Source organism: Fusarium falciforme, chromosome 6 (genome assembly GCF_026873545.1).
Source record: "Fusarium falciforme chromosome 6, complete sequence".
NCBI classification, from domain to species: domain Eukaryota; kingdom Fungi; phylum Ascomycota; class Sordariomycetes; order Hypocreales; family Nectriaceae; genus Fusarium; species Fusarium falciforme.
The window spans coordinates 2,840,273-2,863,485 of NC_070549.1; the positions used below are offsets into that span (position 1 = coordinate 2,840,273).

At 54.7% G+C, this 23,213-nt stretch overlaps 6 protein-coding genes across 6 annotated transcripts; 3 read left to right on the forward strand and 3 right to left on the reverse strand.

Annotated features, from left to right (window-relative positions):
• Positions 1–514: 514 nt before the first annotated feature.
• NCS54_00844900 (Hypothetical protein) lies at positions 515–1,125 on the forward strand (the record flags this gene model as incomplete). The annotated part of the gene is made up of 2 exons (XM_053153834.1): positions 515–812; positions 881–1,125. The coding sequence occupies 2 exons, from the start codon at positions 515–517 to the stop codon at positions 1,123–1,125; spliced, it is 543 nt and encodes a 180-aa protein (XP_053009809.1).
• A 132-nt stretch (positions 1,126–1,257) lies between these two features.
• NCS54_00845000 (Allergen Fus c 3) lies at positions 1,258–3,520 on the forward strand (the record flags this gene model as incomplete). The annotated part of the gene is made up of 2 exons (XM_053153835.1): positions 1,258–1,629; positions 2,162–3,520. The coding sequence occupies exons 1-2, from the start codon at positions 1,570–1,572 to the stop codon at positions 3,518–3,520; spliced, it is 1,419 nt and encodes a 472-aa protein (XP_053009810.1). The 5' UTR covers positions 1,258–1,569.
• A 3,066-nt stretch (positions 3,521–6,586) lies between these two features.
• Positions 6,587–9,079, reverse strand: NCS54_00845100 (CRIB domain-containing protein; the record flags this gene model as incomplete). Its single annotated transcript, XM_053153836.1, has 1 exon — positions 6,587–9,079. The coding sequence occupies one exon, from the start codon at positions 9,077–9,079 to the stop codon at positions 6,587–6,589; it is 2,493 nt and encodes an 830-aa protein (XP_053009811.1).
• Positions 9,080–16,353: 7,274 nt separating this feature from the next.
• NCS54_00845200 (Hypothetical protein) lies at positions 16,354–18,615 on the reverse strand (the record flags this gene model as incomplete). The annotated part of the gene is made up of 2 exons (XM_053153837.1): positions 16,354–17,675; positions 17,733–18,615. 2 exons carry the CDS (start codon positions 18,613–18,615, stop codon positions 16,354–16,356), a joined length of 2,205 nt encoding a protein of 734 aa, XP_053009812.1.
• Positions 18,616–19,409: 794 nt separating this feature from the next.
• On the forward strand, positions 19,410–20,630 carry NCS54_00845300 (Hypothetical protein; the record flags this gene model as incomplete). The annotated part of the gene is made up of 1 exon (XM_053153838.1): positions 19,410–20,630. The coding sequence occupies exon 1, from the start codon at positions 19,506–19,508 to the stop codon at positions 20,628–20,630; it is 1,125 nt and encodes a 374-aa protein (XP_053009813.1). The 5' UTR covers positions 19,410–19,505.
• Positions 20,631–20,870: 240 nt separating this feature from the next.
• On the reverse strand, positions 20,871–23,123 carry NCS54_00845400 (Hypothetical protein; the record flags this gene model as incomplete). Its single annotated transcript, XM_053153839.1, has 1 exon — positions 20,871–23,123. The coding sequence occupies exon 1, from the start codon at positions 23,031–23,033 to the stop codon at positions 20,871–20,873; it is 2,163 nt and encodes a 720-aa protein (XP_053009814.1). The 5' UTR covers positions 23,034–23,123.
• Between the last annotated feature and the right edge of the window lie 90 nt (positions 23,124–23,213).

Here is a 23,213-nt window from a genome sequence, read left to right on the forward strand (position 1 = left end):
AGGGAAAATCTATACGCCTCTTCATGCACCCTCCCGCGCTTGACATGTGAGCAGTAGGGCTTGTCGGGCCAAGGTATCCAATAAAGACGGGATGGGCAAGGCCTCGAGATGCCGATCGCCCTGAAAGAGAACGAATGCCCAAGTACCAGTCCCCGTCCCGGTCCCAGTCCAGTCCCAGTCCCAGTCCCAGTCCCAGCCCAGGCTGTCCCCCGAGCCCACCTACTTACCCAGCTCCAGTTCCAGCTCCAGCTCCCTAGGAGCAGTCCCTTAAAACCCCCTTTGGGGCGGTAAAGGCGGGGACACTGACCAATTCCAAGGTCGAGTCATTGCAAAATGCAATCAAGGCGTCAGCTTGAACCCACACATGGCCTTCCCCATTATCCGGCATTGGGCTTCCCACGGCCACGGGTTCAAACCATACAACCCCTCCCATTGGAAGCCTTCCCATTCACGTGGGGAGGGAGGCCGAGAAGCTTGTCTTGCCTCGACATAAACCCCCCTTCCGAGTTGCCCTATGTTATTTTTGACACCAAGATATCTCACCACATTCGATTCCCGGGGCGAGTGCAGAAACACGCGAGAGCAGTGCAGTCATCAAGGGCCTCGAACCACCATCTGCTCAGGCCTCGGGTTGCCATTGGGTGTCCCCGTGACTAGTCACTCGACTCTAGTAGCCTCAGGAGAGGAGACACGGGAAGCCGGGGGAAGACGACAGAAGGAAAGGAAAGGGGCTATCGTCCCCGAGACCGAGACGCGAAGGAAGGGACGCTGCTGGGACCGGACAGCCGATAGCGCGGCAGAAGAGGGAGCTGGTGAGTAAAGATGTGCCGATGGATGGAAAAGTCGCCCTACCCAGCATGCGCTCTGACGTTAACAACAGCAACCAACAGGCAGACCAAAGGGGCAGAGAGGGAGACCTTGAGTGACGTTAGCGAGAAGACGGGCATCGTAATTCGCTCATCTGAGAAGAAGCAAGGACTGGGAAGGACATCCGATCGGTCGCTTGACCGATTGTCTCGTGGTGCCGAGAAATCTCTTCAGTGGGGTGACATTTTGTCCGGCTTCGTGGGAGCACGAGACGCCGGCATAGCCTCGCCCGACGGGAATAGGACCATCAGTTTCTAGGCTGCTAGTCCGATGCGGTGCGCCGCGGGTGGCGTTGGAACTATCGAGCAGGCTCCGGTGACGTCGAATCTGCGGCTTCACCAGCACCGTATAAGCAGTTCGGCCCCTTGATCACCGGCCTCCAAGGTGAAGCACGGTGCCGGCCGTAGGCCCAGGCCGACCAAGGTCAACGAAGAGTCGTTTATCAAGACGTTCACGAATCGAAGCCAGAAGACCTTCCACTGGTCTCTGCATCAAAGACAACTTACAACCTCCTCGACAGAGACGAACACAATAGCCGCCGCTACCGAACAGGGCAACCTGGACACGCCTGGTTGCAGAGGACATACAATCGGATACCCGGCCCACACCTTCGAATATCGACAACGCGGGGGCCGGACGAACACCCAAGGAACCCCAAAGACCCAGGATCTCTTGCATCCTGCCGACTCCCCGATCCCTACCATGGCGGGGGAACACAGCGGGGACCAGTCATTCTATGACTTCCTCATAGAGGAGCCAGAGGTACGTATGGTGCTGGTAGCTGAAGCTGTTGTTGTTCCCGTCTCTTTGCGCAAAGTGATGTTGAGATGGTAGGTGGTGAGGGTCAGGAACGCCGACGCTAGGGCGTTCGAGATGGTTGCTGTCTGCCCTCTAAGTTGCCGCTCGCAGCAACTAAGACATGGCTGCTCCAAACATCAGGCCAGTGGCTGAGGCTCGAATCCACCAGAATCCATCTCTACCCGTCTCTTTGGCGCCATGACTCGAATGACTGGTCATGACATGTGGTCATGGCTTCTCATGGCTCTCGAGAGAAGGTGCTGGAGGGAGCCAGATTGGACGGAGAAAACCCCTCCGAACCAGCTCAGTGGCGATGTCACTCAGGAGAGGAAACGCGCGCGACCTATGAAGCGGAGCCGCGACGAGACGGGACGGGAGGCGGCGCGCAGCAGATCAGATTCGAGCTGTAGAGACGGGACAGGACGACAGCATGAGGCCAGAAAAAAAAAGAATGATGAAGAAAAGAGTCTAACGTTTGTGGTCTTTGTTGGAACAGATGATGGCGCCAGCGCCACCCGGTCATTTTCAGCATCAACAGCCCATTTCGCCGCCGAATCGAACCAGCCGCGATCCGCCGCGGCGGCCAGACCCGACCGAGATCGAGACCCACCATCCAGCCCATCACCCGGTACTCGGGATGCAACTACCGGATCCATCACGTGCGCAATCACGCGGGCACCTTCACCTCGACTTACACGGTCCTCCGACTCCTGTAGCTCACGGAGCGCATCCTTCGCAAGCCTTGCACGACCTCCATGGGGCCGTTCACGCGACGCAGGGCCCAGCGGGCTTTGCGAATCAACTCCCAGATTCTACAGGCCCGATGGCAATAGACTGGGGTCTTTACAGCGTTGGACATAACAGTCTTCCGCTGAATCCACCTCAATTCGACTTCCCAGGAGCCATGATCCCTGCTGGCGACGGCACGATCGGCCATCAGAATCATCTCTCACATACATCGACAGACCCCGCTTTCGCGTATGGAAGCGAGCTCGTCTCGCCATCCAGCATACATTCATCCAGGGGTCACTACGATAGTGCCGTTTCCAGTCACTGGGATGACGCTCTCAGTCATGGAGCGAGCACCCCAAAGGTGACGACGCCCGCTGCTCATGTAACCACAAATCCCTGGGCCGAAGTGGACGAAGTTCAGGAAGACAACCACCTTGCGCCCGCCTCGAGGCCACGAAGAACACCCCGACCTAGAAGACAGAAGAAGGACGCTAGGAAAACATCTGAAGCTTCTCAGGGCGGCAGCAGCAGCGCTGGCGGTGCGCCTTCGGTATCTGATGCGGCCAGTCCCAGTTCTGCGTCACAGAACAGCCGCGCCAGCATTGGCTCGAAATCCGCATCCATGGCATCAACGACATCGACAGCTTCCAGTCGCCAAAGCAAGCTTCGCAGTGCCTCTCGAACTTCCAAGAATAGTCGTGACAAGCCTAATGATACTCCAGAAGAACGACGGACCCGAGCGTCGCATAACCTCGTCGAGAAGCAATACCGCAACCGTCTGAACGCGCAATTCGAATCACTCCTCAGTGCTCTACCAGAGCAAGCTCGATCTGGCGGAAACGGAAACGGAAACGGTGACGATAACGAATCCGATGCCGCGAACGATGCCGACCGCCGTGTGAGCAAGGGCGAAGTGCTTGAAATGGCCCGCAAGCATATTCAAGCACTGGAACAGGAACGAAACCAGCTCGAGCGCGAGAACCTCGAACTACAAGGCAGTCTCCGGCGACTCAAAGGATCTGCCTCGGAGGGTACTGCATCCTCGTCAGGCCAGCAAACGCCGCTCGATTTCAATAGCAACACGGATCAGGACAAGGCCCGTGACGATCGAGATGAGGACTGACGACAAGAGAGCATCAAAGACCGGAGGGCATTACTCAAGATTGTGACAAGGGACGAGCCCTGGAAGATGCTCTCAGGGATACGAGACCGAATTTCCTTGTTGCGACTATCGCATTTCCCCTCCGTCCTTTCGTTCATTCATTCGTGTTTGATTTTTGCTACGCATGTTTTTGTTTGTCATGCTTGTTTGGCGCAGCGCAGTTGCAATATGGCAACGACTGGTCATGGACAAGAGGGGTCCATGCACCATCAGCAACAGGCTCATGAAGCAAATTGTTTATCGCGTTTTGGTTATGTTGTCCCCTTCTCATGGTTCAAGAGGGTTGGTGATAGTGGTGAGTGGGGACTGGATCGTGTTCAACAAAAAATTGGTGAAGATAAAGGGATGGTACGGATGGGTATCAAAAGGAAAACGGACATTTGATATCTCAAAGGGTGAGGGAGGGTGGTGGTTGGTGGGCTTTGTCCTTGCGCAACTTCTTTCTGTCTCTTCTGTCTCATGGGGGTTTGCCTTGATACTTTTTCTTCTTTTTTTCATTTCTTCTTCCATCAACATGTGTGTGTATATATGTCTTCCCCCTTTTCCCTCTTCCCTTCTCTTATCCCTCTTCTTTCTTTCTTCCTTTCATTTCTCCTCATGATGCTCATGATATTAGAACCTCGACATCAACGAACTCATGTAGACTTGGGCTGGGTGGATGTGGTTTTGTGTTTTTATATTTGTTTTCCATCTTCTTCTTTGGCTGCATTGAACATGGAGCATTGGTTGGTACTGGGTTACGGCACAAGGTGAGAAAAGAAAACATCAGACGTTGGGTTGGGGTTGACAAAGATAAGATGGTAAAGAGGAAGAAGGCAAGGGAAAGGGAAAGGGGTTTCGGAAAGGGGAACGGGATAGACATGATGTTTGGACAAGTGTTTACACAGCATTGGTTCTTGGGACGAAAGAATTATGGCTACTTGCTTGCTTGCTTGGAGGGGAAAACAAACACCGAATAGAAAACTCGACTACGGATTCGGCATGGTTTGGCTTATCATTCTTTATGTCACCCCCTTTAATGATTCCTCATGCGATGTATCGATGTTATCTTTCTTATTCATCCCTCATTACCATTGCTCGTGTAACTTTACATGGCAATAAGGAGTATGACAGCTTGTCATGACCTGCCTTGCCAAGTCGTTATTGATAGTGTACCTCAGGTCCCCGATCTCACTCCAACCTTGGGACATAGATATCAGTCAGCCTCCATTGCATGACTGATTCTTCGGGTTCATCACCGGCGCGACTTGGTTGTAGCGACGCCTTGTATCTTTCCAAACAGCCTTGGTAGACTACTGTGTGCCTCAGGTCCCTGGTTCTATCCCAAATTCGGGACATTAATGTCAACTTTGCCGTAGAGTTGATTCTTTGGGCCTCATCATCGGCGCGACTGGTTGTTACGACTTGTATATCCCCAAACAGCTTCGGGAAGCCCTTGGGTGCCTCAGATCCCTGGTCTTACTCCACGGGACAATAATGCCAACCTGCTGGAAAGTTTATTCTCTGGGTCTCATCATTGGCGTGACTTTGAACTTGTTATGATTCTTTGGTTGCTCCAACAGCTGGTTGAAGCTTTTGTTGTTGTTTTTGTGTACCTCAGGTCCCCCCAACCTCACGAAACTTTGGGAGACGTGAATGTCAGCTTGCTACGGAGCTGATGAGCTGGGTTCTAATCATAGGTGCGATGTTGTTACGACTTTCAATAATCTGATCTGGCTGAAAAGGGGGGAGCATTGTTGTTGTTGTTGTCTCTGAATATCAAGTTACCTCAGAACCCCTATACAGCAACAACTCCAAGTCATTTGGTTTTGTCAAAAGAGTTAATGTTGATGTTGAGTTCATCATTGGCATCGAGACAGGCCGCTGGTCAGTTCGGCGTTGTTTTCTGATACTTCATGATGAAATATCATAAGTGTGACTAACCACACACCCAGGAAGAGCGCCAAAAAGAATAGGAACTCACATCACGAGGTTGGCTCTTTCCATGTGTGGGATGAGACGTCTTAAATACTTGACTGGTAGATCAATGTTTTGTTCAGAGTTTGCACAGATTTTGTATAAAGGCAGCCTAATATTAATATTTGTTGACGTTGATCAAAAGGTTTGTGAGTCACTGGATACATCTTGGGAGGAACGCTATGGTTGGTTAAACTTTTTTTTAAGTCTTTTTTTTCTTTCTTCTTTTTGTTATATACAGATGTGAACAAGCATCGCTCCAAGCTAGTAGCCATCAAGGCAATTGTTGTACAAGGTAGCTGTCGATGCCGGTCTGTCTAGAAGGTCATAAATCCATCACTCATAAGAACCGGAACCTCGATCCGGTTGATTCCAATGTCGCATCCCGAGGATGCCTTCCACCACGCTTCCTGTTGGCTTGTCTCAAACCAACTCTAAATGTGCGCGGTAAAGTAAAGTATGAACAGCAAAAGAAAAAGTAAAAAATACACCCAATGCCTTGTTTATCTTTTTTGAGAAACCCCCAATGCCCCCAACTGCTTTTATGCAGACCCGCGTGTACGCCTCGGATAGCTTGAATGTAAAGAGAAACATGACCAGACAAAAAAAAAAAAAAAAAGCAAGGAGGTCGGTCCATGGGACCGAGTGGCCAGCCAGGCATGTGGGAACAAACAAGGCCCAGCAATGCAACGCCTCTGAACGAGAGACTCCAAGTCTAACAAAAGGAAACCCATTGATGGGTCGATATCCCCAACTAGGGACGGCGTGTAGAGATCGGTATGTAGGTAAGGTAGTATAGGAAAGGGAGGACAGTGCGAGCCAGGAACATCCTGCTGCTCGCATGTGGGACAGGAAAAGGATCTTCAGGGCATCAAGCCCATATGTAGTAGGTAGGTAGGTATGCAGTATGCTGCAGCGATGCAATGTGACGAAGACGGGGACGGAGATGGAGCCGCAGCCGCAGCCGCAGCCGCACGCAACACAGCGGCGTAGCAAAGCTTCAAACAAAGCAAAACATGACGCCATCATCATACCAGCTTTGCCCGGGAATTCGCGAGTTCCGTTGCTTGCTTAGATTCGATCGTTGTTTCCCTTGACGTATGCCCGGGGGAACAAGGCATACTGTCCGACCGGCGGAACCTGGGCGCTGAGGCTCGTCGTCCTCGCCCGTGGGCGTCGCTTGATAGTCTCGGCCGACTTCATCGGTGGCACCTCGTCTCGGACAATTGACTCGCTTGCGTGGCTCTTGTGAAGAGATCGCTTGCCAACAGGCACCGAGGGGAAAGGTGTCAGCTCCGGCACCGTATCCTTCTCCCTGAAGGCGGGAGGAGTCGTCTCCTCTTCGTCGCTGTCATTCTGTGGGTCAACGAGGTGGGACTCGGGGATGCTGTCGTTTGCCTCAGCCCACTTGCTAAGCGATGTGCTGCTTGTGAGCCGCGTCAAGTTGGTCCATGTCGAGTTGGTCGAGACATGGCGCTCTCCCGTCGAGTCCGAGATGGTGGTTGAGCTGGTCGCCGTCGTCGAGACGCTGGCACGCTGATGCGACAGGTTCAGCGAGGCGTGGCTAGCTGCGTTGCTGGCATCCTCATAGGGGTGTCCAGAGCCGACCATGCCGTGGACAATCTCGTCTTCGCCCGTGTAGTTGTGCTTCTCGGCCTCGGAGAGGAGCATCTGCTGGTGGTAGTCGCCAGGAATGAGAAGAGAGGGGGAAAGGGTGAAGCCATGGGACTCCTTGAAGCTGGACGCGCGAGAGTCGGAGCGGCTGTGGCTATGGCTCAGGTTGGGCGGTCGGGTCCCCTTCTCCCCGCGTGGGAAGGAAAAGTTGTTCGTCACCGCACCCGAGCTGGGGGTGAGAGCCTCGTGGCCGATGGGAGGCGAGGCCTGACTGGCTGGGCTTAGAGCCGGCATATCAAAACGGGATGCGGAAAGCATACCGGGAGACGACTCGGCCGTGCCGATGGTCGGTACCTCCCTCAACTCATCATCTGCCATGGCCACTTGCACCGGCGGCGCCATGTCTTGTTCAACATCCATAGAGGGTCGCTCCCACTCATAGTCAAAGTTGGCATCGGCCTCGTGTTCGTAGCAGTAGTCGATATCGTCCTCCCAGCTCTCCCTGATCGATGGCACGTCGGCTCCGCTGCCGTCGTGATGACCACTCTTACGGTTCTCCAAAGGCCCCAGTGTGTCTGAAGCTCCGCTCATGGGCCTTTGGAATCCTCGCAGAACAGGCACCGACTGACTAGCCCTCAAAGAAGACCTAGTGCTAGTGACGCTGACTCGGGAACGGCCAGTGTGGACAAAGTGCTCCTCCTCCTCTGGCACGTCAGGCAGTGGCGACTCATAGGAGGCAGTGCCAGGGACTCCCAATGGCCAAGCTGCGTCGTCGGGCGTGGTGATGGCATGCGAAAACCGATGCTCATCTACCGCCAGCTCCTCCGATTCATGAGCAGCCCCATAGCCGTGAGAGGTTGCTGGAGGTTGATCCAGGGGCTCATCGGGGCTAAAGGGTCGGGGTCGTCGGAAGCCACCGCTGGTCTGGGGGCGATCTGCGGACTCGCCATCTCGCTGGGTCGATTGGCGGCTCGACACTCGCGGAGGAGGTATAGGGCCCAGGGTCGGAGAGTGTAGCGGCTCCATTGGGGGTGATCTCGGGGGTCGCACCGGCCGGGGAGGAGGGCTGGTCCGGAGCTGCTCCTGTGATCGGGCGTGCTTGAGCAATCGCCGAGGTCCCGTTTGGAACCTCGGCGATGGGTTCTGATGCTCAGCCAGATGTTCTGAAGAGAAGTTTCGAAAGTGGAGATCCTGGGTTGTCGGGTCTGCAGTACGCATGGCCGACATCTCAGACATCAACTCCATGCGGCTGCCCCGCTGAAGGCTGACGATCTGATCCCGTGGTGTGTGTGTAACATGTTGAAAGTTGAAAGGTCCAGATATTTGCAGCTTCTTCTGCAGTGCTGATTCGTCTCGAGATGTTTTCCGGCGGGCGAAAATGGTTGGGATAAAAGAGTCCTTGAAGGTCGCCAGGGAATTCTCACTACCCGTTTCGGCAGAATATAGCGAGCTTCCTGATGAGCTGTGAGCACTGCTTTCGCGCTTCGACCGACCCGACTTGCTCGACTTGGCACGGCGATGGAAAATATTCTTGCCCAATACCTGGACACTGTCGGGTCGGTCTCGAGAAGAGCTGCCACTGGTTGTAGATCGCTGCGAGGATCGGCGTGTGATACTCATGCTGTCGAATTCAGAGGCCAGAAGTGATGAGGAGCCCGAAGACACGGTTCGGTGGCCCCGGTGGAGGTGAGACGCATGTTTCATTTGCTTGCTTAATTGACGAATTCTCTCGGGGGAGGGAGGGCCCTCGATGGCTGGCCCCATTAATTCATTCAGGTCGACGGGTGGCTGTTGGTTGGGAGCCACATCTCGGAAACTATGGTTGCTGCCGTCCATGTTGCTGTCGGCGTCCGTGTGCGTGCTTGACCTGGCGGAAGCGTTCTGGGGTACATCGCGTTCGGAACGGTTTGATTGATATTCTGAGTAGTATGGCATCGTCGAAGCCCACATGTCGATTGAGGGCCTCAAGGAGGCAGAGGGCGGCGAGGTTGAGGCTTACCCTCCAAGTAAACAAATAACAACTGGTTCCACGGTTGTCGAGGTTGTGTCAGCCCCAAATAAGAGCAAATTGATCCAAGCAAGACCCAGTAGAGACACCAGGTAAGACAAGGAAGCAAAAACCACGAAAGGATTCAATCCTGTGGCAAAAGGAGGGGCAGGAAAGGGAATTGGGGACAGCAATGATGAGGGTGCTATGTATCATATAGGATAGCCTAGGAGCAAGAGATTGATGCAATCTTGGGGCAAGGCAACTTTGTACCCTCCAAGATTAGACAAGCCCTGTGAGCTGGGGCTAGAGAGGACAGGGAAGACTAGGGTGGTCGTAAGGGGGGGGAGGACCCTCGACAGGGCTCCCGTTGGGTTGGCCTGGCCCGTCTCGACGGACACAGGCCCCGGGAATCTGGGGGGGTTGCAGCAGGGCCTGGTCAAGGGGAGGGATGGATCGATCAGACGGACTGGGCGTCGTACTGTGCGAGCGCTTCCGCAGTCTCATGCGATGCTGGACCTGTTGTAAGGCGACCCAAGGTCCGTGGTGGTGCGACTCGACGCCCTGCCCAGGGACCAAGTGGGCGAGGCTTGTTTGATAGTGACCGTCCTAGCAGCAAACAAAACAAGACAGGATGAGAAGAGGATGAAGAAGAGATGGAAAGCCCTCCACGAGACCCCCAAGACCAAAAGAGGGGGAGGAGAAAAAGTAACAAGAAAACTCTTCACGGCCGAAGAAGCAACGACGAGAAAGTGGATGTTTGATGGCTGGGCCGCCAGACCTGCGCCGATCGGCTGGCAACGCTGGTGTGGTTTCTCAACGGCTCGGAAAAAAAGGATCGAGAGCTCAAGACACGTTCAGCACATTAGGACGCTGCAATATAGGGTCAGGATGGGGCCGATGACAGCAAGACACACACACAACATCTGTCCAGGCAATGGTGAGCTCTCGAGTAGTGGGCCACGATGCAATGACCTCCCTCACTCCCCATCTTAGAACGTCGCTGCAAGCCCAAGCCAGAACGATTCAGGTCAAGACGCAAACCCGCCAAAACAGCGGACACTGGGAGGATCGGCATGTGGGTTCTGTTTCGTGGTTGCGTCGTCGCCAGTCTAGTTAGGTCCTGCGCTGTGCAGTCGAGTGAAGGCCTCCTTAGTGATACAGGCCGCGTCAAGCCTCGATCCAGGGGCCTCAGTGTGTGCTTCCCAGCACCAAGGGCCTGTTCCCTGTTTAGCTCTGTTCTTAGTCAGTCGTCTGGCTGGGAACCGGCTCCGTTGAGCAATGCAGGAACGAAGCCGTAGCAACTCCACCCGGCAAGGGTGACGAGGATAAATCCACAGAGTACGTATACCATTATGCCCGCGCGGGCTTGCTGACGTCGTAGCCTCGTACAGTGCACAGGCTGGACACTATTGGACCTTGCACAAGCCGAGCCAGGATAGGAACACTCTGAGAGCTTAGCAACTGGACCCTGCAGGCACGGGCACAAGGAGGACGAAACTGAGGAGTCAATCAGCAGACAGCGTGGGATCTGATGAAGGGTCAAGGTTACCAGCCGAGAGACACTGATGCGGGAGCAGCAGAGCTCAGCACCTTGGAAGGAGAGACACAGGGCCGGTCAATGGGACCAGAAGAGAGGGGATCGGTGTATGGACAAGGATGTTCCCAGCCAGCACTCCCCGCCGCTGCATTCCCACCCGTAGAGTCGGAGCCTTGGGACGCTGCTCGGTTCGTGCTTCCCCAGCCGTGCCTTGTTCAGCGGTGTCCTCTGGCTAAGGTATGCTGTGCCGCCGCTGTGCCCCCCAAGAGCATTTGGTCCGGAGGAATCCTTATGACAGCTGTGTAGTCAGGCACCTTCCTTCTGTTTTCAGAGCTCATTGAGCCAAACCAAGCTCAAATGCAACGCACTGGATAACGCGCTAGTCGAGGTCCCTGTTTGCGGGTCTTGGGAAGAAACGCGCTGCAAGCTTTGGAGTCGCTAAACCAGCTGTGGTTCGTTTTAGTGTCGGGGAGGGCGACGATGAGACAAACTGCGACCGAGCCTGAGCAGGGACCACATTTGCAGATTGCTTCATCTGTTCTCCTGGTTCAAGGGGATGAGGCGATTGCCCAACTGCGTTACCCAAACAATGACGCCTCAACTGTGTTATTTGCCCGTAGCGCCGATTTTGAGGATCATGGCGGTTTTGGATGAGATCCAGCTGAGAGCATGGCTAAAACACGGGTATCGTGGATCAGGCCAGAGACGTGGGATGTGCTCGACAAATGGGCTCTTCTGGTACGAATCTGGCGCACCTGGCGCATCTTGCTACATCGTGGAGCAGACAGCTGATGCGCAAGCTACAGCAAACTGGATGTAGCGCTCAGGCTTCAGTCACTCCCCGGTTGAGCTGCTTCTTCGACCCAAATCGATGAAAGGGCGAGCAAGCAAGCCATGGCCATGGCGAAGTTACCATGTCTCTCTTCCATGTGTTAGACTCGGGCCTTTGTCGAAGTAGGCCCTCAATGGAGTAAGGTGCTGTCCCGTTGAGAAGAACGATGGAACGTCCAATGTCTCTCCCTTTGCAGGGCGGGCGGCCAAGGGGATGAGAGCTCTCCAGCTAGGCTTCTTCAACCCCATGAGAGAAACAAGCCAGAAGGCTGGAGAAACACGACTCCTGGGACTAGGGGCTTGGCCAGTCTGCTTCTTGTGCAGCGGCCCAGCACACAGGCGGCACGGCAGCCGACTTGAGCGTTGTGCTGCGCTCTCGCGCACAACACAGAGAACAACAAAAACAACATGTCGCTCAGACACTCTTGAATGTGACGACCCGCTGCGCTGGGAACGGGGCCAGGTGCTAAAATGTGGGACGACGTGCGACTCGCGGAGGTTGCAAGGTGCGAGCCCCCCAAACTTAGTACCTATATGTTTGCTTAGTACTGGAGGTAAGTAAGTAAGTAAGGTAGTAAAGAGAGGGATCGACTCGTGGATGAGGCGGAGGAAAAGCCGGATGAGCCAAGCTGAGGCAAAGGCCCGATGCCGATGACCATCGAAACAGACGCGATGCATCTCTTCTAGGATCCCGCCGTGACCCTGTTGGTTCTACGGTTGCATGCAAGTTACTGTGCCAGTCTGGGAGGGTCAGCGACAGAGGAAAACAAGGGCCCCGGAGCCAGTGTGCAAAGCAACTAACTGTACGGATTTCAAGGACCAGGGCTCAAGACTGAGGTCGGCGGTCAGGGGTAAGAAGCCCTGTTCGAAGGGAGCTCAAGACATCGAGAACATATCTGCTGCATGCCTATGAACACATCAGCGGGAGTTTGCAGAGTCCTTGTCAGCTGCGAAAAAAGAGCTCCTGCTCATGAGGGATTCTTGTCTCCAGGGACCCACGGCCCCTGTCCCAATCCCCACCACACGCTGCACCATTTGTCGGAACTAGCACACGGTGGGCGACGGGATGTTTCCCGCGACTGGGCCAAACCTGCAGAAGCTGCTTCTGGAGGTTGTGACCTGGGACGCTAGGCCTGGAGTTGGGTCGTTCGGAGGCTGCTGAGCCGGAGACCAGGCGTCGAGACAGACGCCAGAAGCTGTGATGGAACCTTCGATTTGGAACGTCGTTGTGACGCTGTCGAATGCGACGACCCGCGATAGGCGCTCGAAATTAACTTGAGCTGGGCTTAATCTTGATTCGAGAGTGTGGATGCTTGTCTAGAGTTGAAGCTGGAGCAGCTAGGAAAGTAAGTGCTCAGGTCCGTACTGTAGCTACATTCGAAGTCGGCAGGAGCCACAGTTGAGATCAAGCCCGCTCTTCCCTCATTGCCGTGCCTTTGCTTTTTTTTTCATCCCCGGTCCACAGGATCGGACCCGGGACTGATAAGAGGTACTTGAGCCAAGCTTGAGAATGCACCTAATGGGCTTGCCTGTACGGTACAGTATAACTCATGCGAAGTCTTCATCATCACCCATTCAAATATTCTGGATGATTCCGATGTCAGCATGCACAGCAGGCCCATATCATACATCCACAGGACTGCATCTAAGCATCAGCCGTCAGCAACTAACCATTGGCCCTCAACACAATACGAGGATTGATTCTCCATCATCACGCACGCGTGTTTATGCGCAGGGCGGAATAGATGACGAAGTGGTCCCCGGCTCCATAGACAGATTCTACGTGCGAGTTGGGGGTTTGATACACGGCACACTGTGCCCAGGTTGTTGTACCCCCAAAAGGTGTTCAGAACCCGCCGCTCTAGAGCACTCGTTCCTCTAGCTCCCGCCCCAGTGGAATGGATGGATTCAAACGGCTAACTGCCGCCGAAGTGACGAGGGACAGCTGGTACAAAGTACAGCATAGGTAACTAGTTTAACCTGGGTTCTCATAGAACATCCATCATTTACATCCCAGTCTTGGCCAATTACCGCATACTTTAGCCGGTGGCTGACGTTTTCATGCACGGGAAGATATGTCGCAATAAGAACGTTCAGCAAGGGCATTTCCAGTTACTTGCCTAACACGGTAGGTCCCAACAACATATCCATGTGTCTAGGCTGTCAACTTGTCTGATGGATGTCCGGGCTGCCTTAGTCTTCGGTGAAGGGCCTGGTAGACAGACTTAAGGTGTGGGAGCAATTTGGACTTGCAACGCAGGGGACGATCAAGAAGGAAGTGATGAGAAGGATAAAGGCAACGAAAGGGAAGGTGATGGGACCGCTAACAGGGTCTGTCACCTTGGGAGGGCGGAAGGAGCATCTTCCCAGATGTCTAGTGAACGGGAAGGAACCTTTTCCCTCCTCCTTCAGGCAAAGGTCAGCTTCCAATTATCCCAGCGAACTTGAACTTTTCGTCCTCCTACATGCTCGTTGCATGCGAGCAACCGACCAACATCTGCTCGGGCCCGACTTAACCCTCGCGATACGTGACAACAACCATGGATGCTCGATCACAAGAACCAATCGGCCTCGTACAGCCGAGATGCGCACCATGCTCGGTCCAACCCCCTGCGTGCCTGCTTGAGCGCGCGCTCTTTGCGGCAATTGTCACCACAGAGTCATCATCCCCCACAGGAACCTTTCCAATGCTGCGGATCCTTTCCTCTCCAACGGTTGACGACAGGCTCAGGTGCAGCCGCAGGCACAAACACGGGGGGACAGGCTGCGGTTGGCAACTCTACCTAACCGCATATCCGAATCCTCCCCCTCAACATGGGCAAGCAATGCGCCCATGTACGACGTTGAAATTCATGCAGCCCCCAGCACCGGGCTAGAGGACGAGTCGGTGTGACGGTCTCGCTTTGCCTTGCGTTTGAGTCCTCGGCCCTTGCAGCCATCCTCCTGCAGAAACTATGCTTTGACACTATTCCCAAGAGGTCTGTGCCATCTTCTTGACAGACAGCACCAGCAGATGACGACCACAGACCCGTCGTCATGTGGGACAATCGAAGGCCTCGAAACAGGAGCATCCATGGCAGTTCCATCACCAGACCTAGGTACTCCGTACGCCTACCTATCCTTGACCCCAGCCCCTACCGATCTCTCGAGCATCTCGCGTCTACCGCGGGACGATACCCCGTCCCTCACATCACGCCAACAACCCGACCAGGTCATCATGATCTTTATCGAGACCAGCATTGCCTCGTCGGGTGTTCAGCCTCTCGTGGCTGCACATGCCGTAAGTGCGCTCATGTCAGTCTGCACCGCCGCCCTCAGTCCTCCCTCCCACCCTTCCATCCCTCCCGCCGCTAACGAGGCCTGTCAGTTCTCCGAGGCTTAGCGCCGGGGAACATGTTCGGCCTTCCGCCCGTGGCGTGTGGCTCCCTTCATGCGTTTCTTGATCAAAATGTCCAAATGCTGCAGGGTAGGCGAGCTTCATGGACTGCCCGGCAAATGCTGCTTGCGCAAAGGCTTCCGTCATCTCAGTGGCTTCTTGCTGCCCTGTGGGGACAGAGTGTTCGTATCTAACGAAACAGTTTGTTTCCAGTCTGGCACAAACCTTCTTTCTCAGCGAATGGACCAGAATCGTATATCACAACTGCCTACGTTACATGGCAGCAGAGCTACCCAACTGCCGGTAAATGAGTAACCGTCACTCCGGTACTGCCCTGCTGGTCATGTCACTGTCCCCGTATTTTGCACAACTAATATGGGAATAATTTCAAGCCAGCAATGGATTGTCATGGACCGTCGAACTCTATTCATCCAGATGCCCAACGGTCAAATTCAGGCACGGCCGGATGATTCCGTCGAGTCCATTATTGTCGCATTTTTAGGTTCGGAGACCCGAGAACTAGACTGTCCGTTCACAACCAGGGAAGTTGATCGTAACCCAATTGAGTCGACTCGCGCAACGATTCCCCTGCGACGCCAAATGAACGAGAAAGGGGCCGCTTCCCTTTTTGTTCCAGGGACCTTGTTTGACGTCTGACTTCTGCACCTGGCGTCTCTCCAACGTACGCTCGCTCACAGCCAAGGGCTCAAGAACCTTGGGTGCCAAATTTGCAGGCAAACTCTTTTCGAGGGCCGCATTTGCCCAACCATCACGAGTGATGCTGGCTAGACGACGTAGGCCAAGCGCATCTACAAGCCAACAGCACACACCTCGTCTATCGACAGTGACTCGCAAACCTGGCTGTCCCTAGAGCATGTGACTGCCTTGTGTTTGATACACAAAACATCCTCCTGCAAGTCCCGTCACCCAGGATAGGAAGAGGCCTTCTAAAACGCTAGGCGTCGTAGCACGATGCGACACCAGGCACAAGGCTTGCGAACCCAATGCGACGGAAAATTGCCTAACTTGGCCAATTACGGCACTTCCTTCTTCCTCCTCGTTGCGATCGACAGAGACCATGGACGGTTCCGTTTCAGGATTGAACGTTTCCCTTGGCTGTGACCGAGGAAGCGGTATACACGTATGTATCATTATTCAAGATTAAGAAGACCAGGACAGACTGAAGCCGCCCTGGTGATCACTATGAGGCTACGCAATCCTTGGGTGCCATCCAGAGGTTTTACGCCAAGAGAATCCGGTCACCATCCTAAAAACAGCAGTTCAAAAGTCCAAATCATGCCAAACCAGGCAAAAGGCTCCAGGTTCATCTCCCCTGCCCGCTCTAACAATCTACCGAACCCAAACGCCGACGCTAGAAGCCCGGGTAATAAAATGACTCCGGCGCCGGCCAGAAACAAGATATGATATGCATGCTAACGAATGCCGAGTCGCGAGAAGATGAAGATGATAATTAGAAGTAATTGGTGTTGTTATACGTCGTGGGCCCCTTCTCGTCGATCGCCAACCTGCCCGTCGTGGTCGCGGCGTGGGGCGGTCGTTGCAGTCGGCCCATCCTCGATGTCGCCAGCAAAGTAGCCGTCTTTGCGCTTCTTCCTCCTGACGCCAAAAAAGTCGCCCAGGGTGTCACTGACACTGCGCGACCGCCGGCGCACCTGATCATCGTCGCCTGCGGGTCCCTCAGCCTCGTCCAGGGCACTGGCGAGGTTGTCCTCCGAGCCCGGGACCACCGCGTGCGCCGGCAGGGTACTTGCGCGGGGGTTGCCCGCGTCGTTGCTGTCCCCAGCCGCTTCGTTCTCCTCGTTGAAGAATAGGCCGGCGCGGATAGTGGAGCGTATGCGCCGCATCGAGGACTGGCGCACGCGGGGGTCGTCCGAGGCACGCAGGAAGGCGTCCTTCACGACGGCCGTGACCGTCGACGAGAGAGGGGACGGCGAGATAAAGGTCCTGGAGCGACTGTGTGTGCCGCTGCCACCGGGCTTGGTCGGGCTTGCGCCGGGACGTGGAGGAAGCACCCCGTCGGGATCTCTCAACGGGGTTGTTGGATGTGATACAGATGCTGTTAAACCAGCAGTGCCAGACGCCCCAAGGACTGAATCCGTTGAAAATGCCCTTTTACCTCTTCCCGGGGGCGTGGATGGGCCCCCCACGTCGTTCCAGGGGAAGCCGGAAACTGGAGCCTCCTGACGTGGGGATTGCTGCAAAGCGCTTGAATCCATGATCTTAACAGACGGTACGTTGCCATCATGCTGTGGCGTGACAGCTGCTATCAGTGCCCTCTGTGCCTCAGGGTAGTTGAGGGGCGACAGATAACTAGACCGGCGCGATTGCGACTTTGGGGTTGGGAAATCCTGATTATCATGGAGTGGTGAAGCTGGGTTGGCGTCTTGGCTGGCAAGCCCAATCGTCTCCTCAACGCCTTCGGCATCAGATAGAACCTCGTCGTCATCGTCGCGGCTCTGCTCACGACCACTAGTGATGAGAAAGACACCGAAAAAGGTGAGTAGGCAGCCGCCGACAAACTTGGCCGCCTGCTCAGCCGTGGTTCGCTCGAAGTCGCGGTAGAGGACGGCGCTGCCTACGATAACGCACAGGGTGAACATGACAAACTGTATGGGTATGACCTGCGTTGAGTCGAAGCGTTGTAGGGCTTTGTTGACATAGCGAATCTGCATGACGGCGGTGGCGAGAAGGATCAAGATGAGCACGTATGTGACGGGAGTAGTAAATGCGCGCCAGAGGGTGGAAGACAGCATTGACGAGACGCCCTTGGTTGCAAGAGCAGTATAACCGCCTATCTCTCAGTCAGTATTGAAGTTTTGTGCTCACAACAGAACATGATGTCACATACCAAACAGACCGACAAGCCCAAGGTCGATGAGGATGGTGCGCCTCCCATACCTAGGGCTTGCCCACATGAGGACGATAATAAGAAATATGGTCACGGCCAAGTAAATCTCAAATGGCAATGCCGTGATGGCGTCCAATACGTCATGGGGATTCAGCTTGGTCTCCTCTTGCTTCGCACTCAGAACAACAGTGACAACACCGGCGACGGCAATAACAACGCCCCAGAAGTCCCGCTGACGAAATCTCTCATGGAACATGGCGGGAGCGATGATACAGTTTGATATCAACGCGACGACACCGAGCGGGGAGACGATGGACGCGGGAGCAAAGCCATACGCCAGGAAGTTGCCCATCTCGCCAAGTGTGATCAAGACTTGGCCTAGCCACCAGTAGGGTGACTTGAGATATGTCGACGCGGCCTTATCCGGGTTGTTTGATTCACTATCAGTGCTGATGGACTCTTCAGAATGAAAAGATCCTGTCAAAGGATCAGTCTCGCGGGCCTCGTCGATGAGATTCTCTTGCTCCACAGAGATGCCAGAGGCTCCGTGACCGTTCTGATATCCATTGGCATGGCTGTCCCCTCCAATGGCACCGTAAGATGTGCCATGATCGCCATTCTGAGCATGCTTCAGGGCCTCTCTTGCTCTTCTGCGGTTCCACCTCCGTTGTCTGTGAAGCTTGATGTGGGCGTATCGCTGGACATTGAGGGCGAGGGCGATGAGGATGTTACCCACGATGGCGGTGATGATGCCAATGAGTGATGACCATTCCTGTAGGTTATCGCCAACATCGCCGGGGTCGGATGTGTCGTTGGAAGTGGCTCGCGGCCACTGGTCGACCACGAGCGAAGGCCATGGCGGCTCGACAATGGCCAGCGGCATCGTCGGGCGCCCGGGGGAGGAGGAGAGGAGATGGAGGAGAAGAGAGCGACGCGGTTGAAGTTGCGACGGTGGAGAGAAAGAAGGAGGTCAGAGCAGGACGCGGAAGAGTCGGAGGATCGGAGTTCAGGTCGCCGGAGACGGGGGACAAGACAGCCGAGCGTGTGCGGATGGGCGTAATTGGCGTCGTTGTGGTGGAATCGGTAGTATCATGGGGGCAGCGAGTGACCTCTAGAGAGCTGCGTCGCACACAACATGGCCAGCCACCAGCAGCCAGCGGAGGAGAAGAGTCTGAGCGCCAGACGGGAGAGATAGAGATAGAGATAGGCGGAAAGACGGCGTCTCAGAGATGAGCTGCCGTCGTGAGCGAGATCAAGATGAGTGCCTTGGAGTCGTAGACGTGGAGAAGCAACGGGCTGTAACAATACCCGTCCATTCTCCGTTCAGTAATTTTTGGCGGTTGCCACGGGCTTGGCGGGCCCCATCTGGATGCTGTCATTTCGCATTTGCTGCCAGAAACCCGAGGCATGCGAATGGAAGCACTCCACCTCGCTCAAGAACCACGCGGTACGTACCGTTATCGTGGCGTCCTCTCTGTGGCGTGAGAGGCTTGAGAGAGGGTCCAAGCCTTTCCAAGGGTCCTGGGCGAGCCTGGGCAGGCGCAAGCCACCAGTCGTAGCTGCCCGTTTTCTCTCCTCACCCAAGTTCACCCCCACCGGACTTTTCCGTTTCCCGGCCCTTCCGTCATAATAGCCCCACACTCGAAGGATGAGCTCAGTCTCGGGTCGCGTCGTCATACGCAGTTCATTTCACACCCAATTTCTAGAACCATCACGAACCGCTTCGACTCTAGCGCCAACAGCAGTTATCTTAACCCACGTGCCCTTTTTGCTATGGGTCGTGAAGACGACGACTCACATTCCAACCTTTTTGGCCGCCTCGTCAAAAGCGATAGCGAAAGCGACAGCTCTAAACGGTCGGGCTTTGGCTTCAACGGCTCATTCTCAGCATCAGCCTCAACCTCAACTTCGGCTGGAGATTCATCTCACCACCAAGAATCGGCCCCGACGACGAAATACACAATGTTTGGCCCGTTCGAGATTGAGTTTGGCTGGCCTAATGAGCGGACCATGGCCTCTGTAGCCCTCTCCTCTTACTCTCCTCTCGCACTCCGCGACATGCCACAACCTCGACCCAGTGATGCTCCCTCAAACCTGGATGCTTCCATCTTTACCTTTGAAGACGCCTTTGAAGATTTGCTTGCCGTATCACAGGGTCAACCACTACCTGATATCACCACTCGATATGAGCAGCGAAAGCTCCTTCGATCCATGTTCCCGACCGGCGAGCCTGCGTGGTTCTGGATGCGTAGGCTGAGATCTCAGGGACTCTTGGAGGATACAGGACCTAGTCAATGGATGAAGTCGGCGAACCACAATTGGGAACAATTCCACCGCGAGTTGGACCGAAGGGCTGCCAATGTCTGGCGGGCAGCCATGGGCGAAGAAGAACGGCAAGACCGCATCGATGATCTCCCCCGCCGTGAGCAAAAGGACGAAGATGAAGGCTTCCATGGTCACAATCCTCTCCTCGAGGACTCTGAGCAGCACAGACAACGTCGACGTGAGCCCGATAATTTTGATGAATTCTTCTCCTCGGTTCAGTCATCCTTCTCCGACGCCCAATCCACATGGGATTCGTTTGTCAAGGCTATAACTGAGGGCCATCCTTCTTCCTTCGACAGGAAACCCCTGTCCGATAAGCCAGCAGATGATGAGAAGCGGGTGGTGACCAAGGACGAATACGTCGATCGGTTTGGCTACCTCCATAGCAAGACCACGGTCAAGACTTTGGACGAGGAAGGAAACGAGATTGGTATTGAAACCCACTATACCGTCCGACCTGCCGAGAAGGACGAGAAGAATGCAGAGTCTAAAGAGCAGGCCAAGGACGGCGAAGGATCTGGTATCAAGGCTGAGGGTCGTGTTGAGACCAAGACAGGATGGTTTTGGAAATAAGAGTCAAGGAGAGTTTCTAGGTCTTTTCCGAAATCTCGACTCAACGATGTATGATTTGAATGACATGGGAAAATGTATTTGTATGGCGGGAAAAAGGGAGACAAAGCATTTCGCACTCTTAAATAGTTTTGGATAGTCTCTAATCAGAGTGACTTATTAACATCTCACTTACACACATTTGAGTAAACACTACCCTTGTACAACGCCAAAATCAACATTTTAGGTATCAAATGCCAGCACTTATTTCTTGCCTCGGATCTGGGCCTTCTTCTTCCGCATGAGCCTCTTCCGCGCAATCAACTTTTGCTTCATATCCTCCTTGGCATTGGGCTTGCCGCTGTCGTCCTCCGCCATATCGGCCTCGGCTGGCTTGCCGCCCTTTCGCCCACGTGGCTTGCCCTTGTCTCTAGAGAATCGGGCATTCTCCTTAGGCGCAGACTCGGTCTTTGCAGGCTTGGTCTGGTCTGGCTGCATCTGCTTAGACTTCTCCTCGTTGGCCCGTCGTCGCTGCACGACCTGAGCGTTCTCGATGGCGAATTCCACGACGAGCCTCTGCTTCTTGCCGGCGTCGTTTTCAAGCTGGAGACCGTTGAGGTACCGAAGACCCATCAGTGCCCAGTGATGCGAGTGGTACTCGATGAAGCCGTAGCCACGGCTCTTGCCGCCCTCCTTCTCTTGTAGCTTCTGTCCCTGGGCGCTCTCAAAGACAACCTTTGCCTGACGGACGATACCCTTGCCCTTCGCCTTGCGCTGCTGCTCCTTCTCCTTGGCGTCCTTGCCGTCACGAGCATTCTCTTCCTTGGAAAGGGGCTGCCGGCGACCGGCCTTGACGTCCTTGGCGAACTCGACGACGGCCTTTCGCGCAAGCTCTTTGAGCTCCTTGGAGCCAATGTTGCGTGGAATGTTACGCAGGGCCAGACGTGTCAGACTGATGTGCAGACTGGGGTTGCCCTGAACAAGCTTCTTGCGCTGGGCAGCGCTGGCCTGACGCATCCGGATCTCAGGCTCTGTGAGGAGGTTGAAGATGGGCGAGTTCCTGTCGATGTTGCCCTCGGTGAGGAGGAAGAGTCGGCGCTTGTCCTTCTGGTTACGCTTGGCGAGAGCACTGTCGGCAAGAGTGCTCGCCTCCTCCTTGTTGACGGCCTGCGCGACCTGGAGAAGACGACCGTCAAGGGTGTACTTGCCATCAGGATCGGCGCTCTCGTCCTGGAGGATCGAGTTCTTGTTTGCCGTGACGGCCTTAGTAGGACGGGGGGCCCCCTTGATGCAGTTCTTTGCGTCCTCAACGTCAAAGAAGCACACAAAGCCAGTTCCGGCGGGCTTCTCGGTGACCTTGTCCATGACGACACGAGCGTACCGGACCTTGCCAAAGTGACCAAAGAAACCCTTAAGTTGCTCGTCGGTGGTTGTGAATGGTAGGTTGCGGATGAAGAGGGTGGAAGTGTTGTCCGTTGTCCTCTTGCGAGCCTTCTCGCTATCGTCTTCCTCCTCCACATCGTCCTCCTCATCCTCGTCTTCGTCTTCTTCCGAATCTTCCTCCTCGAGGTTCTCCATATGGTTCTTGAAGAAGTTTTCCAAGTCGGCGTTCAATTGATCATCCCGGTTTTCGGTCTTGGCACCTCCGTCTTCATCCTCATCAGCGCTCTCAGCTTCATCTTCGTCATCCTCCTCCTCCTTCTCCTCCTCCTTGTCGTCACTCTCCTCCTCTGCTGGTTGTTGTTGCGCCCAGGTTTCCTTGTCAACAGCCCAATCGACAGCAAGAGTTCTTCCGTCAATTTCCTTGCCATTGATAGCCTCCAGAGCCTTTTCGGCATTCTTCTTTCCCCTGATGGTGACGAATCCGAAACCCTTGAGCTTGCCCTTGGATTGTGGAAGATCGGCAAACTTGATCTTGCCGAAACTTCGGAAGAGGTTGCTAAGCTGTTCCGAAGTCTTGATGCTCCAGGGCAGATTGCGAATAATCAGCTTGGGGGGCTTCTGGAACTCCTCCTTGCGGGCCTTGTTTGCAGAAACTTCGCCGTTTGCCGCATTTCGGTGTCGCGGCTCAGCAATATCGATTCGGAGTCTTCGACCGTCCCACTCCTGATTGTTGAGTGCCTTCTTGGCCTCGGTAGCATCGTCGGCGTCGGCGAAAGTAACGAAACCGTAGCCTCGGGACTCCTTCGTCTTTTGATCGACAACCACAATGGCATGCTTGACCGGGTAATGCTGGGAGAAGAAGTCGGTCAAGGTCTCGCTGGTGGCACTAGGAGGCAGCGAGCGAACAAAGAGCGAACGTCGTTCCTCGACTCGCGCTCTCTTGGACGATTGCACGGCGCCATTGTCGCGGTCTTCGAAAGAAGCAGGATCGAGATCCTCAGCTTCGGCGTGGGGACGCTTCCGATCGTTCTTCGATTTGCCCATTTTGTTGCCCGATTCCCAAAAAAAAGACAAAGAGGGAGATCGAGATGTGACGCTTTGCAACGACAGAATCGCAAGCGCTACCTCAGAAAAAATAATGGTAGTTGACCGATAAGGAATATTTTTTGGTATCCTGCTCTTATCGCACGTGATGGCGGGGAAGTGCCTGACACTAAACCATAT